At 46.1% G+C, this 18,839-nt stretch overlaps 2 protein-coding genes across 2 annotated transcripts; both read left to right on the forward strand.

The window, feature by feature from the left end:
* Window positions 1-1,355: 1,355 nt before the first annotated feature.
* TRMT112 (tRNA methyltransferase activator subunit 11-2) lies at window positions 1,356-6,726 on the forward strand. Its single transcript, XM_032964977.2, has 4 exons — window positions 1,356-1,578; window positions 3,434-3,535; window positions 4,747-4,839; window positions 5,293-6,726. The coding sequence occupies exons 1-4, from the start codon at window positions 1,504-1,506 to the stop codon at window positions 5,392-5,394; spliced, it is 372 nt and encodes a 123-aa protein (XP_032820868.1). The 5' UTR covers window positions 1,356-1,503; the 3' UTR covers window positions 5,395-6,726.
* A 740-nt stretch (window positions 6,727-7,466) lies between these two features.
* LOC116948371 (melanopsin-like) lies at window positions 7,467-18,448 on the forward strand. Its single transcript, XM_032964978.2, has 3 exons — window positions 7,467-9,833; window positions 14,214-14,367; window positions 15,288-18,448. The coding sequence occupies exons 1-3, from the start codon at window positions 9,062-9,064 to the stop codon at window positions 15,478-15,480; spliced, it is 1,119 nt and encodes a 372-aa protein (XP_032820869.2). The 5' UTR covers window positions 7,467-9,061; the 3' UTR covers window positions 15,481-18,448.
* Window positions 18,449-18,839: the final 391 nt, after the last annotated feature.

Here is an 18,839-nt window from a genome sequence, read left to right on the forward strand (position 1 = left end):
GCTTAGTTTGTAGACGCCGGGGTATTGCATGTCAGGAATCTTGTCCTTCACAGATGGGATCAGGTCACGAATTCTATGCACTGCGTAAAATCGGACCTGGATCTTGTGTTTGTTCAAGATTTGGGAAATCTTTTTGGTTATCCCTGCTATGTAAGGCAATGTGATGCTTTTGATTGGATCTTCAGATGGCTCCTTCCTCACGGTGGTGGTGATGGCTTTGCTGATTGTGTAGTCAGAATATCCATTCGCCTTGAGAGCCTGGTGTACGTGTTTGAGTTCACTGGTCAGGTGTTCATGGTCGGAGATAGATTGAGCTCTATGGTGTAGCGTTTTGATGAGGGAATTCTCATTGTTCAAATTATCTGCTGCTGCGTTGGCAGTGGTGCGCAAAGCCCAGATGACAACGTTAATAACGTTAATTTAAAAAACGCCACTTTTTTCAAATATTCTTGTTGTGGTTTTCACACCTGATGATGATTGCTTGTGTTGCAGTCGAAACGTCGTGATCATTTTATTGTTTTATATTTTTTATTATTTTATTGTTTCCCTTCTACGTGACTTTACCGAAAGAACCAAGAATATGAATCCCTGCAGTCACGAAAGCTTTAAATCAAAACATGTTGTTGTTATTGTTTTTTGTATTAGGGGCCGTCCATAAATGACGTCACGCGATTTTGGACGATTTTTGACCCCCCCCTCTCCCCTCGTCACACGGCGTCATAAAAAGTCAGACCCCCCTCAAATATGACGTCACAAAGCTTTGCCCCCCCCCCTCCCCCAAAATAAAACATGCTTCAAATCGCTTTAAACTATTGTCATTGTAGTGCGTATTTAATGTGCCGCTGAAACTCTGATGTTGTAGGAGAAAACATTTATTAAAAAGTATATTTAATTAATTTTTTATTTAAAGCTTTCGTGACTGCAGGGATTCATATTCTTGGTTCTTTCGGTAAAGTCACGTAGAAGGGAAACAATAAAATAATAAAAATATAAAACAATAAAATTCGCACGACGTTTCGACTACAAACACAAGCAATCATCATCAAGTGATGCGAATTTTATTGTTTTGTGTTTTTATTATTTTATTGTTTGCCTTCTACGTGACTTTACCGAAAGAACCAGTAATATATATTTAATTATGTAGAACGTGTTGTCTACATTTATTTAAAGTTGCGCATTTTCATGTGACGTCACATCTCCCCCCCCCCTCCTCGTCACATATCGTCACAAATATCTGACCGCCCCCCCTCCCCTCTATATGCGTGACGTAATTCATTCACGACCATCAAGCGCATAGCCGGAACCAATATCTGAGAGCCGGAACTTTTCCTACCACATCGCTCTGTCGTTTCTACGGGGGCCGGGGTGGGGAGGGGGATAGAGCGCGGCGATCTTGACGCCACGTGCTGTCGCGGCCTGCCACGTTTTGCTGCGAGAGAAGAATCGTCACCGCAGCTCATTGATAGCTCCAACAAATATCGCGGGAACGACTCCGCACAAAGCATGAAGCTGTTGACGCACAATATGCTCACCTCGCACGTCAAGGGCGTCACCAAGGGATTTCCTCTCAAGATTACGGTGAGGTGTCTGGTCCCGCACCTTGGGGGCTTGAGGTGCCACCGTGCCTGTTCCTCTATGGGTATTTGTGCGTCGATAAAACTCATGATCATTTTGACGACTAACTACATGTAGCTCAGTGCACGGATAACATGGTGAGATAGTTAATGAGAGGACTGTTGAGCTGGCATTGACTCGGTGATGGGGGGCGCGGGGAGCTTGTTTGAACCATATAAGAATAGGGTTTTACCCTTTCTGGCAATAAAACAGTTGTGTTTAGATGTTAAAACGCCAAACTGAAACCTTTTGCAAGCAATCATGTCTGCATTAGGCACATAAACTTGTGGTGAACATGCAAAAAACATGGTCTGGTAGTATATGCATTGTCTTAACACCTGTTTTTTATTGCCATAAAGGGTAAAAGTCACATGAAGTTTTAACCATACTTCACCTATCCGGTCGGTGTGGGTTGAAGGCTAAAGTCATTGCTGTATGTACTGTATTGTAACGCATTGATAACCGTATGCATGTGTATACTTGTGCCGTCTTGTAGTGCTCTATATCGGCATAGGCGGAGTTTGACTTCTATATTTGGGGGGAAGCAGGGGTCCGCTTGGTACCTCAAATTAGGAACCGCAGGTGCATATACTTTTTAAATCTTAATTGTAAATACTGAACATGTTTACGGCTATCGATCACTCGGAATGTATCCAGTCTTGAACGCAAAGCGGCGTTAGTCCGTGACCAAGGTAGGCATTTGGTGCCAGCTAAGTTACAGAGTCATATTTTAGTTGTACCAATTTATATTCTTTGGGGTTTTCAGTAAAGCCACGTAGATAGAAAAATAATATTTGTAAAATTATTTTTCTATCTACGTGGCTTTACCGAAATACCCAAATAATATGAATTCTTGCAGTCACGAAGCTTTAAGTCAAGATTTCTACCAATTTATTTACACGGCTGATGCGAGTGAATTACTTGATAACCCACTCGGTACGAATGTGTATCCTATCGTTCACTATTATCGGCCACAAAGAAATTTGAATCGCTAAATGTATGCCACCTCAGGTGGTACTGACAAGTGATACTGCATCTGGTTTTAAGCTCACGGACTACGTTGAGACTGCACAGTGTTTGGATGGACGACCATCTGCACAGGGCGTTCTTATAGGTAGGGGGCTACTGAGTGCAGCAGGGGGCAGTTATGCAGAGTTCACCGTTGTACTGTACTCCTTTGCCCACACGTGTATGCCCCCGCCTTCACCAACCTGCACTGCCCAGCTAAGTATGGTCAAACAATCCATATTACCGACTTGGTGTGGGGAGGTCCCTCATCCAGCGGTGGATTGAACGATGTATGAACATGTATGTGTTGCGATTTAAAATCTAACAGTGCATTGCTATTGTTGCAGCTAATTAAATGTACTGTTTTGTCATCATTCTGAAGGCTTTACAAATACTGTTGAAGCCCCACCTTTTTCTGTCACCTTGCTTGATGGCCCATCATCAGCCATTATCAATCCACTGCTGGATAAAGCCGCCTGTGTCTCTCGCGGTCCTGCGATGTAACAATGGGCTCTCGCCTGTTGCATACAGGATACCCGCCCGTTCGCCTACGTTTTGGAGAGAGGCAAACTGTGGTAAACTCAGTTTAACGCGTTGACTTTCACGACCAATATTATCCATAATAGAGGTTTTTGGGTTAGATCACGGAAATATAAATGTGTCGTTGTGGAGTTTCTCTCCTAACACACTGGTGTGCCTAAACTCTTAACGAATTGGCATGTTCCGTTTACGTGAATAACCTTATTAATGGGCTGTGGTAAACTCTGTGCTGTGTCCCTTTTCATCCATGCCCCTCTTCTGCTCTTCCTAGGCCACGGAAGTGAAGGTCATGAATGTCGACTTCAACCCGGAGTTTGTGGCCCGGATGATCCCCAAGCTGGAGTGGCCGGCGCTCTGCCAGGCCGCTGAGAGTGTGCGTGGATGTTCATTACTTTCATGTTTTTTTTGCTTTGTTTTATTTTGCAGGTTCATATCTGTGAATGTCATTGTGACCACAGTTAATTGTCATCCAATCATGCCAATAACAATCGTCATTACTGCGTGTTGTTCTTTTGTTGTTGGTTTTATCCCTCTTCTCTCTTGGCTTTTTATCATGTTTCTTATTTGCTGTGGCTCTTCTGATGTGGTCATTTCAGCAAAACACATCACACGCTTTTGATGCTTGCATCGTTCATTCAAAGCGCTTTCTCGTGCTATTATGTGGAATGTAGCAGCTCAGTGTGTAGCCATGCGATGTACTTTTTCAGGTTGCACCGCGTGTCGCTTAGCATAATGTCTTGACGACAAATAGACATTTAATAAATTATGGGTTAAATTGAATTCTTACGCTCAAGATGATGTATGCGTTTGATCGTCCTTGTAAGAATTCATACCAAGGGGCACTGAATTGGTTCTGCTGAGATCCTGGGTTTAAACCCGGGTCCATCCTTTATTAAACAAGGTTTACAACTGTCATATGACACACAACTGCAAGAGAAAGCATCGCATTAAATATTTTTCATTTATTTCAATGAACACTCTTTCCTGGGCGAAAGAGTGTGCCTTTAGGGTGGATAAAGAGGTTGATAGTAATGACATCAGAAGTAGTTCATTGATCTCTTTTAGTGCCGTTATCTTATCCAAGGTGGTGCACTGTTAGCCGTGGATTTAAAATATATATCTTTGTCTCGTTTCACGATGGTGATAGTGCAGTTGAACTATAATTGGGGTTGGGGAAATGTAGCAAAAACTAAATCTTTCACATATCTAAATGCTAATATTTTGTCTGTGGATTCTACACGCATCGCCTGGACAAAGGAATGATACAATTGTGATCACGAATCGCTGAGATTCAAAATTTTTTGGAGTAGATACATTTTTGCATCTCAAATAAATGAGCCTCCCGGTTTATGTTATGTGGTGGCCAGCTGAGGAACCATGTTGTAAACGACATTGCATTGTACTGTGCTAAATTGGTTCCACGTTTTTATTCCCTGCCTTCATCAACCCTCGCTGACTAGCTTAGTGAAGTATGGCCAAACCCGCACGCTGGTGGTATGCTGAGGCCCTCGTGCACCAGTGGAATGATAGCACTGTACGTGGACATGCACATCAATAACGAACTTGTGTGTGTTTCCTATGCAGATCGGCCACCTGAATAACCTGCCCCTGGAGGTAGATCCCAACTACCAGGGCAATGAGGACTTCCTGAAGAAAGTTCATCACGTGCTGATGGAGGTGGGGCCCTCGATACAGCTGTCACTGACAAAGATCCCCCTTGTAGCCTCAGCAGACCGTTGGCGCTAGTGCTGTTAGCAAGCCCCTATTATGGCTGGCACGGTGCGCAGCAAAAGGGTTGTATGGCTAGAACCATGCACCCTGGCCACCTTTGTCTCTTCCCAGTATTCTACTTTCGTATGGCGGATGTAAATGCAGAGCAACAACTCCAATTTCGCATTCAGGTGGTCAAGCCAGATAACCGCGTCAGGAGCAGTGGAGTGTATCGCTGTGACGTCTCCTTCATATTCCCAGTATTGATGTTTGCACAATGCACCGTGCACTCATTTAAGGCTAAGTCAACCGGTACCCGAGAGGGCTGATGCTGAAACGGATCGGATGTGCCAGTGGAAAAGGGCATGAGTGACAGCGGATAGCTGGTTGTGTGGGTTTGACTTTTAGCTGTGCCCACAGGTGGAGGTGGTGGAGGGCAGTCTGCAGTGCCCGGAGTCGGGGCGCCAGTTTCCGATCACCAAGGGCATCCCCAACATGCTGCTCAACGAGGAAGAAGTTTGATCTTCTCTTTCGTCAAAACCTACACATCCCTCCCCCGCCCCCAAGTACCCTCAGCTCCCTTACGTCTGCCTCTAATGCGTCATCACATTGTGAAAACAGGGCCCCTTGTGTATACATGCTGGGTGTTGTTAACTCATCAACCATATGTATAGTTTTTGGTAATAAAATGCTGAGGAATAAAAGTCAATGCCACTTTATCAAGATCTGCCCTTATTACGTTCCCGTGATCATTTAGTTCCAAGTAAGGCATCCTTTCCAGGACAAGCCAGCTACAACTGGGTTGTGTCGTCCACTTGCAGTGGTCCGTGGGGCTCGCTCTGCGAAGGGAGATGCACGTTTCACTTGGGCCGCCCTCGGAAACGGTCGTGATGACACAGGGTCAGGGCAGAAGAGAGGTTTGTGGCCAACAGCAGCTCTGGTCACTTTGAGGGCCTTGTATTTGTTTAAAAATACAATAACAGAAAAGCATAACCAACCCAACCATACGTTAAACGGTGTTCAAGAAAACTACAATCACTTGTATGTATATTCTTGGTTCTTTCGGTAAAGTCCCTTCTACGTGACTTTACCGAAAGAACCAAGAATATGAATCCCTGCAGTCACGAAAATTTGTATGTATGTTGAACTTGTTTCGCACCGTACGTAGTCAGCCATACTAATCGGAGGTGCGGTTAATCGGAGATGCCGTGGAGGGAGCGGGGTGTGTTGAGCCCACAGAGCCACGCAACTCTTCAAGCGTTAGGACGAGACACGAGCAGTGCTGGGCCATACCAAGAGGCCCAGCACGGCTTGTGGTTGTGGGTACGTAGCGTCAGCTCCAGCGTCCAATTCGGGATACCTTGCCAAGTCTAAAGTGTTATGGGTACCCACTGGAAAAAAAAGTGACATTTCTCCATGTTCTATTTACAGGCAGACTACAAATGCTGGTAAATATTGTGAATGAAAAGTAGCTTGGTACTTACACATGAGACCCAACACTTCAATTGCAGGACTTTTATTAGCAGTTGTAAACATGGCTCTCATGCTGCATGCATGGCAGAGGCCTAGGTGGCCAATGACAGTAACCAATGTCCTAAAGTGTGACCAATTTCTTTTTTGTTATTCACTTAACGACGTTGTGCTACATTCACTCTACGCTAAAGTGAGTAGTATTGTATAACCGGCTGGATTTTCCAAGTGTTTCTCTAGTGCTTGCACGGTTGGTTAATGTACTCTTGTGTTATGAAAACTTTTACAAACATTGTTTTGGACTCCAATAGATCGACCCTCTGTAATTATAATTTAACGTTTATGTACTGTTAAATATTTGTAATAAAATAACCATGTATGGTATTGGTGTATTATGGGTTACATTACTTGTTTGAATTCAAAGCTACACTAACTACACTGCAGTAAATTAACTTCAAGTAATTTAGTGGGAAATGTCACTGTGGCCATTGACTAAAATTGCGAAAAAATGCACCTGATCCCATCAGTTCCCAGAAGCTAAGCAGGGTTGAGACTGGGTCGTGTTTGGATGGGTGACTACCATATAGAGTGGGTGTCGGGGCAGCTGCTGGTTTACGTAGTATGCAGCTCAGGGCAGTGAAGTATACTCCACTGTCGTACTTTACTGTGTACTCTCGCATCTGTGCTACCAACCTGCACCGACCAGCATGGTGACGTGTAGTCATTCGCCCCCCCACCCACAATACGCACGGTGAAGGGAGAGTCATCCAGCAGTGGATTGTCAAAGCCAGTACTTGTCCACCTTACGGTCACTGTCTTGCAGCGTCACCAGATGGCACTGTGACGCAAACGAATGGCACGCAAGCGCAATGCTGGCACGCGCCGCCTGGATTATGGCTGTGGGTAGGGCGGGCTGTGTGTTGATGTGAACGTCTCACTTGGAGCAGACACTTTGTTCTAGCAGTGTATCTGTTGCAGAAGAAAAGCCTATTTTTGTCTGCTTTCACGTGAAATTGCCAAAAAAATTATAATCCAGATTGAAAACGTATTTCTTTAGAACTGATTTTTTTGTGTTTATACTCTTTGGTTCTATTCGGTAAAGTCATGTAGGTTTTTTTTGTTGTTTTATTTTTTACCTACGTGACTTTACCGAATAGAACCAAAGAGTATGGATCCTTGCAGTCACGAAAGCTTCAAATCTAGAATTTTTGTGTTTAGTTTGTTGGCCTCCCCAACACCTCCGATTAGCAAGTTTAGCTACATAAGGTGCGAAAGAAGTTCAACATCCGTACATACAAGCACGACAGCACACAGTGTTGCTCGCTGGATTTAACAGGATTTTATGCAATTTTGCAACCTGCAATCAAACGTACAGCTTGTTAATGCATCTGCAGCTTATGGATGAGTTGGATTTTAAGATTTTTTTTAAGGACAATGCTGTATCTTTTTCATAATTTTTCGGAGGCCCTCATCCATCAGTGAATTGACAAAGGACTGTGCACATACACATGCAACATGCTTTCTTCCAGCAGATAAAGAGTGGTCTCATTGCAGAGCGATGGCAGATAACTTGCGGTGGGGCAAAGTGTGGGTACTCCCACTGTGTACAGCATGCCTGGCAAGAATTCAAAGAGGAGGGTAAATACAAACAAGTCAAAGTTCGCCTGTGTAGCCTGCATACACTGTTGGGGCAATTGCTGTTAGCGAACACCTATGAAGGACAAAATGGTACATGCGGTGGTGTGGCCAACACCATGCCCAACTGCTTTTGTCCCCCCGCTGCTGATGTTTAAACATCGCTGAATCAATCTAGGAGAAACCCAGGACTGGCTTAGATAATCACCAGTGATGTTAGCGGTGGCTGGGAATGGAACTGGTTGCTGGGCTTATTGTGCAGTGCGCTAACCGCTACACAAGCACTTACACACATTACATGCACACACACCACAAACCCCTTTAGGCAAATGGAAGTCGCGCTGGTGTTCCCCCTCTTGCGCGACGTTGCCACTTCCACACGTGGGGTATCGCTTCGCTTGGCCCGCGGCGGCAGGAAGCCGGTACTGGTTGGCCAAAGGAGCAGAAGGATTAGGGCAAAGCATGATTGACTTTTAAGGTGCTTCACAACGCAGGGTGACAGATGAGAGGGGCGACCGGGAGCACTGAAGATTTATTAAGCGAGAGCCTACTCCCAATCACTTAGCTCAAGGCTGTGAGTAAATGATGCAGCATGCCAGCACATTTTAATTGGAGCGCTGCACTGCACAGACTGAGTAAAGACCAAATTTCACGTGAGGTCGATGAAGCATATATTTCTTAGTGTTTTTTTCCATCTATGATGTGGGGCTCACCAGGTAAACGAGTGCAACCCACAAGAATAATAAGGGGAGGTTGCGGAGAAGAGGGGGCGAGGTGGGGGAGGGGTGCTGCTTGTAATCAGCGCTGGTTTGGGGTTGGGAGCAGCACAAGTAAGAAGGGAGCAGCAGTTGCATAGCGGTAACAAGCCTGGGCACAACGAACACTGGCACAGTGCTTCACATGAGAAGGTAGGAGGCTTACCAATATGTAAAAGGCATTCTAAATCCATCAGTCATTGCTGTTTGTAGCTCATAAAATTCAACCGTTGTAAAAAAAAAAAAACAGGATTAATATTTACCCAGATTAAATTTTCCCTACCGTCCGTTAATTTCACAAATCTGTCGGGGCGGAGTGGGGGGGAAGCATGTCTGCCCTGCAGTGGAATTCGGTGGGCCTGTACGCTTACGGCACGCTGCTGCTGCTCACCAGCGTCTCCGCCGTGGCCTCCAACGCCGCCTACCTGGTGCTCGTCGCCGCCTTCAAGCCGCTGCGCGCCCAGAGCTCCGTGTTCTCCGTCAACCTCGCCACGTGCGATCTGCTCATGGGGCTACTCTGGGCACCGGTCGCGGCCGTCGGCAGCCTACAGGCGGCGTCCGACCGGCAGCAGCCCCCTATCAACGCGAGCGCCGCCGCCGCCGCCGCGACGTCGGAGTGGAACGGTACCCTGTGCCAAGCCCAGGCGTTCACCTTCCAGCTGCTGCAGGTGGCGTGCGTGCTCTCGCTGACGCTGATCAGCGCGGCGCGCTTCGTCGAGATCCGCTTCTCGCTGCAGTCGGCCGGGCGGGGGCTGTCGGGCGCCCGCGGCGCCCGCGTGGTGGCCGGCGTGTGGGCGTACGCGCTGCTCACGGCATGCCTGCCCTTCGCCGGCGTGGGTAGCTACGGCCTGGTGGCGGGCGGCGCGCGGGGGTCGTGCGGGCCCGTGTTTGGCGTGGTGCGCCCGGCGCCGCAGTGCGCGCTGGTGCTGGGCGCCGGCGCGGTGCTGCCGATGCTGGCACTGTGCGCCATGTACGGCTACATCGTGCGGGCGGCGCGCCGGCAGGCCAAGAAGGGCACCTTCATCTGCAACGACGAGCACTGCTACTACGTGCCGGCCAACCGCTACATCAAGTGCACCATCCCGCTTATCACCGCCGTCGGTGAGTGCTCGCGGGTTTTGTTCGGCCGCTAGGCTTTGTGGGGGGGGAAATGCGAGGCGGCGTTTTTATTGAGCGCTCTGATGTGTTTTCGGTTGTACTGCACCTCCGATTTGTGCGGTTAGCTACGTTCGATTGCGAAACAAGTTCAACATACATACTAGTGGCAATGTTTACATATCGCACCAGGTATTCATTTGAGGCCAAGTCAACCAAGGGGAGGCCCGGGACCATTTCAGATAATTGTCACTGGCATTGGCCATGAACAGGAATCGAACTCGGGTCGCCGAGTTTGTAGCACAGTGCACTACAAACTACGTAGGTTCGTAAATAATCTCCCGGCACGTGGAGCGAAACGTCGGGCATCATGCCGAACGACGCGCTGCTCAACCTGACCAACCCCTCGGAGAGCCTTACAGCAGCGCATCCGCGAAAACCCACGTGGTCGTGTTTTGACTTGTTTAGCTGCAGAGGCGCCGTGGTAGGCGGTGTCCTATTCCTACGTGTTTATGCTTCTCTAATTAAAAGCTGCCAAAATAATCCAGTTCATTGAAATTAAAATTTGCTCAGTCGCGCTGATTAAACAGTTGCCAAACCCTGCCTCGGCCACCTTTGTTCAGCCTTGACCCGGCCGCTTTGTCGATTTCAAAAGCGCGCGGCGATGCAGCACAAAGGGTCCCGGTGCTGCCGTGCTTTAAAAAAAAGGTGGGGGGGGGGGTGGTGGTTGGGCTCTTTATTAAAAGGGACACACGTGCATTCTGTCTGCCCGTGTGTTCTCTGCGTCGATTGCGCCGCCCTGCGCCGCCGTGTGAATTAGCGATGCGTTTCGGATGTGGGGTGGAGGTCCTGCGATCTCCCATTGCCGGGCACTGGAGCGCGTGAAACAACAACAGCAGCAGCAGTAGCAGCTGCTGCACCTGTAGCCAACTCGCCGACGTCTCTCCAAGATCGCCAAAACCAGCCCCCTCCCCGCCCCACAATATTTATACGTGTCTGCACCTGCTACATTGTGTCACGCTGCACACATTCGCGTATAAAGCCAAGCGGGCAATCGCATATATGTACACGATTTGTATTTGCTTACGTATTAGATGAACGCACACAAATATTCACTTTATTGTATATACAATGTGTCTACATAGAGCCATATAGGAGAAGTGGCAGCCACATAGGTTAGCTCGCTGCCCTCTGAGCTCGGTGACCTGAGTTTGATTCCCGGCCATGACGAGGTCGCCAGTGCTATCAGAACCGGTTGTGGGTCCCTTCTTCACCAAGCCGCACTGACCAGTGCAGTGAAGTATTGCCAATAACTTTCCGTGATCATTGCAACATGGGGAGTTCTTCATCCAGCAGTGAATTAACAAGCTACTGTCACCAATTACTTTGACTATTTTGTTAAAATTATTTTACCAGGTAGTAAGGCCCAGAGAGCTTGATTGCTCTTTTTCAGAATCGACCTGGCCCCAAATGATAGCTCAGCGAGGTGGCTTCTCTTATGGAAATTCATAGCAGCCAAATGCTCTAAACGCGTCTTGATTCTAAATGTGGAGGGACAAACCGGATGACCCGGAGAAAAATCCACGCAAGCACAGGGAGAACATGCAAACTCCAAATATACAGACATCAGGGTTGGGATCGAACCCACGACCTCCTGTATACCATGCGAGGTAGTTAACATCTCACAACCGTGACATCCTCATAATTATTTCAACCATATACAGTACACTATTTTACGAATATACACACACACACATAGTCCAATGTCTTTAAACCAGGTGAGACCCTATTATTTGTCGTTATCTTTTGAAAGGGAGACCTGGATAATGATACACAAAGACAGGTCATTTTGCAGAAACAGATCAGGTATTTGTCGCTGGGACAGCAACTGAAGGTGGACCGATAATGCATTTTATGGAATAACTGGAGCATCGAGAGATACTCACAGCGAGTATGAAAAGTGGCAAATGTGTTTTCTCCTGCTGCGTCAGTGCTGACCATCGCAAGAACATTACATCCCTGCGGTTCCTCCATCACGTTACTCCACATGCCTGCACACACACCGCACTGCGCATCCCCGCACACTGCGTTCCCAATGGTAGCTCTCGCTCCACCTTTCCCTTCCACTTCGCTACGTATGGTGCGAAAGAAGTTCAAATGTCATTCGTTTTACGGGTGGATATACCATTTTGGGCCCTGCCACTCTATACGTGCGCACGAAGATTCGATTCGGCTCATTCATTCGCATTTCAATAGCTGCCACTGTGTGGCTGATGAGCTGTGTGGGTTACCGGCGACCGTCACCGCTGGCTTTTGCACGGCAATGCCTGTGGCCCTTTTGTCGTCGTCATTGTTGTTGCTTCTTAGTCTCATCCATGTATCTTGTTTACTGCGGCTCTCATGGCGTCGCCTTTTCAGTGCCTGCATCATTCACATTGGCGCTTACCGCGGCTTTCTCACCCGCAACAGCTTTCAGGGTTCCATCTCCGGCATGTGCGCTTTTTTAACGCGCCGTATCGCGCGTCGTTTGGCATGATGGCCGGCGATTCGCTACCACATGCCGTGGGAGCTTAGTCAGGAACAATTAAGTTCCGGGAGAAATCCTCAGTTCCCAATTCAGTTGATTTATCGTGTCAAGTGACGCGAGGCGCAACACGAAAACACAACCGCGATTAATGGCACATTTTGCCACGTGTCAGATTAAGCTTGGCGAATGTTGGCCTCCTTGTTTTAAAACTTGGTTGCTGCGTTTTGGTCCATGCACTCCACATTTGGTCCAGATGGATTGTGGCATCGCCGGAGCATATCAAGTATTTTAAATGCACTAGAATGCCTTTATGTATTAAACATGAAATGCACGAGAATTCCATTATGTATTACATAATATTTAATAAATGCACTTGAATTCCTTCATGTATTATACATTAAATGCACCAGAATGCCTTTATGTAGTATATCATGTATGCTAGCATTAAGTTATGTATGGTAGTATGTTCATTTTCTGTGCTCACCTGCACACTTTTCACACCACTTTAACCACTTTAAACCACGATCCATCGCTGTGTTTTGGGCCAGGGCCCATACATTCATAGTTTTATGTCAAAATTATTATCATTCACCCTCCAACACCAGATGATATTTTCACATTTGCAAATATATTATTTATATGTGCCACTGAATTGCTCAAATCCTGACCAATAACGCTCACAATATTAAGTTTAAAGTTTCAAGATTGTCACGTATATCAATATATTATTCATAACGTGCCAATGTATTCATTGCATTCTGCCCAATAATGCTTCTCAAAAGCGACTTTAGAATTTTTTTGACTGGGTTCAACATCAAACTGCTTTGAGCTTCATCAAGTAATGAACTCGGCAATAAAACCACGACGTGGCCTGACCCCAAAAAGAAAAATCACATTTTTTTGGTGATGCTATGTTGACAATGGTGCACAAGCACAATTAACGAACAAAAAAACTCAACACAATCATCCATAACACTGGTGTAATATTTTATAATAATATAATAAATGTGCTACGAAGTGCTACTGCGCACTTGTGATAACTTAGGTTATAAGAGTTGCGCGTTTATAAATGTACTTCCTATGCAGCCAGATAAGCCATTGCCCAAAATGTCCTAGATTTGAAGCTTTCGTGACTGCAAGGATCCATACTCTTTGGTTCTATTCGGTAAAGTCACGTAGGTAAAAAATAAAACAAAAATCACGACGTTTCGGCCACAACACAAGCGGCCTTCATCAGATGAAGGGACCAGACAGTCTGGTGAAGGGACCAGACAGTCTGGTCCCTTCACCTGATGAAGGCCGCTTGTGTTGTGGCCGAAACGTCGTGATTTTTGTTGTTTTATTTTTTACCTACGTGACTTTACCGAATAGAACCAAAGAGTATGCCCAAAATGTCTCCTGTTATATATTTGTTTTATTTTAAGGCCACAGAGTTATTGATGAATGTGTTGAAGGTTTTTTTTTAGAAACAAATATGGTCGTAGTATTACATACGAGAACCTGGCGCTGCAGTGGCGAGATATTAACTGCGTCGCCTGGCATGAAGGAGTGCGTGGGTTCGATCCCAACCCTGACACCTGTATATTTAGAGTTTGCGGTGTCTCTCCCCGTGGTCGTGTGTATTTTTCTCCGAGTCCTCCGGTTTTTCCCTCCACATTTAGAATCAACATGTGTTTGGAGTATTTGGCTGCTGCAAATTTCCACGTGGTAAGCCACTCCATTGACCGATAATTTGTAGCCGGGTCGCTTCTGACAAAGAGCTATGGCAGTTTGGGTCAGCGGGCCTTACCCTGGTAAAATAAAAAATAGTTTATGGTTGAGTTTTAACTTGTAGCAACTATTGCTTCCATTGGCGATAGTGACGATGCTGGTCTGCTGGAGTCCCTACGTCGCCGTGGGTTTCTACTCGGCGCTGGGAGGCATCCCCGTGCCGCCCATCGCACAGGCCATGGCCACCTGGTTGCTCGTCTTCACGTCTGTGCTCAATCCCTGGACCAACTCTCTCCGACAAAAGTAAGAGTCAATAACGGTCACGACCATTGTCCGTGGGATCGCTAGTCATGGGGAAAAAGGAAAAAATAAATAGGGGGCAAGAGTTTACCCTCCCCCCCCCCCCCCAAGCTGTTTCGAGAATTATTAGACATTGTGCGTCCATCTCGGCTTAGTGTAATGAAAACCATACCGTGGCAAACCGTGCTAATTTCTCCGAAAAGGCGTGAATTCCAGTCGCAAACTGCAATACAATTGCAACATGCGTAGCCTCTGAATGCTGCGGTAACTCACAAAGCTTTGCTTGAAACTAAACTAAGTAAAAAAAAATATTGCGTTGAAAACTGAACACTACATCGATATTCTATATTGGTGTTTCTCAAAAAATGTTGGCCCGTGGACCACCGAGCCCCCCACACCCCTAGTGACAAAACGCATCCAATTATCTCTAAATACCAGTAATGCAAATTGATTCATAAGGTTTTTTTTTTTAGAGGTGGAATTTCGTTTTTAAGTTTAGGGGAGTTTCATCAGGGTAGTTTACGTAACTCCCTTTTTAAATAAAATATGACAACTAAAATATGAATTAATGTCCATAACAAAAGGTATAAACATCTTATTCTTAGTTTTTTCGGTAAAGTCACGAAAAGCTTTAAATCAAAGGTATAAACATCGTCATTATCTTCGGATCAACCTGCATTTGTATCACAGCCTGTGGCCCACCTGGAGGACCGTCGTGGACCACTGGTGGAACCTTGGGACCACACTTCGAGAACCACTGCTCTGTATTCATACAATCAAATAAACTTAGGCAGAATATTTATTGACACAACCAACTACATAAAACGCTTAAGATTAAGTTGCGACAAAATTATCAAAACCACCGTGACAGTAAAATCAACAAACGCGCAACATCGCTCTTGTCTGGTGTCCTCACCGCACAGGAAATTCCAAAACGCCCTGCACTCGGGCTGGGAGCGAGCAAGGCGGTTCCTGACGGGCGGCCCCGGACCGGGACCCGGACCGGGGGGCACAGGGGACAGGGACCGGGCCTCCTCCGGGAAAGACCCTCAGCTCAGGGTCCCCGGCGATGGGGAAGAGGCAGTCAGCACTGCGACCTCCTCCTTACCCGCGTGACGACATGCAACCCGGCGACTATGAATGCTTTCGTCTTATAAGGTGGTTGTTCCGTGGAGGTGATTGCTCCACTCCACAGCAATGCGGAATTTACATAACCGGCAAAGGGCCGGTGAGGTACCGTGGTTGGCACTGCCCATGGCACACAGAATGAAATAGGACCCCCTCCTGTCTGCCCTTCCCCCCTCTGCCACTCTGACACGTGGGCACAGGTGCAGTTGCACCACCTGTACACTCGATAGCGAAGCCAATGACTAGAACGCTGACCTTTCACTTATACGCACAGTTGCTTAAATTTATGGGTGCGAAAGTGTGGTAGTGACGATATTGACATGAGTGGCCTCACTTCCTGTAATGAGTTGCATTTCCAAGGCTTTTAGCGGAGTGGATATTCGAAACGATACAAAATTTCGTATCTCAATTTATCAGAAAATCGGGAGCACATTCCTCAACATTGTTATAAAACTTTGGGTTAAAACAAATTAAATGTCTGCGTTATTATAAGTAAATCTCACTTGTGTGCTTTTAACGGTGTATACGGATCACAAACTGTTATTTGTGGAAAAGACAGAATAGGAAATGAAGATCATTCAAACTTTGTCTTTCAAGGCACCTTCCTTAAAACTCAGGGTCCTGGATACACATGAAAACTTTTAATTCCATGCAATTAATGTAATATTTTGGTTAATCTAAGTCATTAGAGTACATTATAAATAACATTTTAAAAAAGTTTATGACGTTTGAAGTGTATTTTGTTTAACCAGTTGACAACTCGAGAGATACGGATCATGTCATTTGCAAGAGTGACCCTGGGGCATTTTTCTGCCAGTAGAGGGCGATGATTGCTGTCTATCGTCCCAAATGAGTCATATGCAGTGTCATGTATTTTTTTATTTGACCCTAACGCCAGCGCACAATGGCTTACTCCTGCAAATGACCTCGGGAAATGTTTACCGTTCAGTGTGTACCAGACGGTGTATTTTAGATTGAGAGCCGCTGCAATAATCGGAGCGATCGCCGGGATCGAACTGTGAACCTGCACAACAAGCAGCGGATGCGCTGCCGCTGGGAAACGTCACGGCCCAGATGGAATGAACGAGGATAGAAACAAATTGAGGAACGCAGACTGCTAGGATACGGTCACGTCGGGATATGATGCCACCAAACGGGAATCCAGGAAAAGCAATGGTGCCACGTGTGGAATAGAACAGAGGCACAGGGCGACCAAGACAAATGTTGACTGGATAGAGTGAGAGGGAGAGGAATGACACGGATACATCAGCCACAGGTGGAATATGATGATGATTGTCAACAGTTGACTGCTGCTGCTACTGTTTCCAGTGCAAAATTGTGGATACAACCACCTCTTTAACTACCGCGTGATAACGTAAAATCAACATTTGGTGTCTCATTAATGCCCGTGCTCTTAGTCACGGCTCAGCTGAGGCTTGGCTCTGGCTCAAGTGAGCCAGCTCGCAGTCGTACTTAGCTTAAGCCGGCTCTGAGCACGGTCCCAGCCACGCTCAGGATTTTCCACGAGCTGATCCCGAGCCAAGCTGCGGCCGTTACTGCTTGCTCACGCGTCTTTGGAAGCTACTTAGTGGGTCACGTCTGAGCTGAGCTCTAACTGAGACTATGGCCTCTAAGTTTCCTCCACTCCAGAGGTGGAGAAGATTACTTTTCCGCGTCGACACATAGGTACGTACGCATGCACGTTGAACTTCTTTCGCACTGTACGTAGCCAACCGTGATAATCAGATGCGGGTTATCACGAAAAGCATATGCACAATGGTTTAACTGAGTGTTAAGGTTATGTTTTAGGATTGCCCTTCATTGGGATGTTTGGCCAATTCCATAGCATCGAGTTTTATTTAGTTATTATTGTATTCATGTTACTTATTCGTGTAACGTGTTTATCGTTTGAGCAGTAAAATAAAAGTATATTCCCCTTTGAGTTTACATGTGCATACATGTAATCATATACATACATAAATGTATGAGCGTATACATATATTCTACTATATATTGTTCGTGATATGAACGTATGTACTGTTATCGAGTGCCAATTAATGGTAACATGGCATACAAGAGGGTGGGTCTGGCCACCTTTGTTACCCCAGGGCTGATGTTTGTACACTCCACGACAAGGTAACCTTTCAGATATCACTTGGTACTGTTATCCATGGGCAGGAATTGAACCCTGGAAGAAAACAATAAAGAGGCGAATGAGTAGCTTGAAGTTTTTTTGGGAAAACATAACTTCACAATTTAAATCACCAACACCATTGGTCCTGAACAAGAACGTTTTTAAATTTGAAAAATATCTCCCATCACCTGTGGGGGCAAGTGCTGTTAGGGAGTAGCACCTATGAAGGCCGGCACGGCACACGAGGGGGTGGGTGACCAGCAACCACGCCCGGCCGCCTTTGTCTCCCCAGTACTGATGTTGTTTACACACCGCCTATCAGATACTCACAAATGTATACACACACATGCATAAAGCACACGCAATTCATGCACTGATTGTTCACACATGGCTGAATATTAGCCCCACAAACTTTGAATGAGACCGGACAATTCAATTGATAAAAAACACTCACAACGATCCTCATTAGCCCTGTGTTACAACAGACAAAAACATGCGTGAGTAATAGGCTAACGTTTCATGGATATGTCCCTTCAGAGAAGAGGACAAGATATTGACTGACTTGAAGTTGGAGATTGAATGTTACGCATGGGCCATGAAAAAATTATATGTTCATTTATTATTTGTTAAACATATTTCTGTCACAGCTATCTGCTCCAAATAAGGGCCGTTACCTGAAATGTAAGCCCGTTATGTAAGTTTCTGCTGAAACGAGCGCGTTATTAATACATGTAATGCATTTGTGGTTTTGCTTGTGTACCACTGATGACGCAATTTCTCAATGTTTTGTTTACTGTGAATAAAGTGGCTTTCATGTGTCAACAGTTTGTTGAGAAATCTTATAGCCCAAAAACACACAGACATACGTAATCACCTAAATGAGTCATTAACCTACAGTGTGTGCCATATAACTTGACATTTTACATAATACGCAATACCGGCGCATGGTGACGCAAGAAGGGCAGTGGCGTGTCACTGTCCCAATGTCCAGCTCCAATGTGCGGAGCAGTAATAAGGTCAACCGATTTAAATGGCAGTCATGCATGTGCTGTGCAAGCTAATTTACTGCGGGCAGGTGGACCTGTAGGTTTGACATCGTAATGTCAGGACTTGTCATGGAAACCGCTAAAAGCACAGTGTGCGTCAAACCTCAATATCCTGCATCTCTCTCCTACCCATCCACCGTCCACCCATGCAAACAATAATAACGATG

The sequence above is a fragment of the Petromyzon marinus genome, chromosome 33 (assembly GCF_048934315.1).
Source record: "Petromyzon marinus isolate PM22_M1 ecotype Great Lakes invasive population chromosome 33, UKy_Petmar_22M1.pri1.0, whole genome shotgun sequence".
Lineage (NCBI taxonomy): Eukaryota > Metazoa > Chordata > Hyperoartia > Petromyzontiformes > Petromyzontidae > Petromyzon > Petromyzon marinus.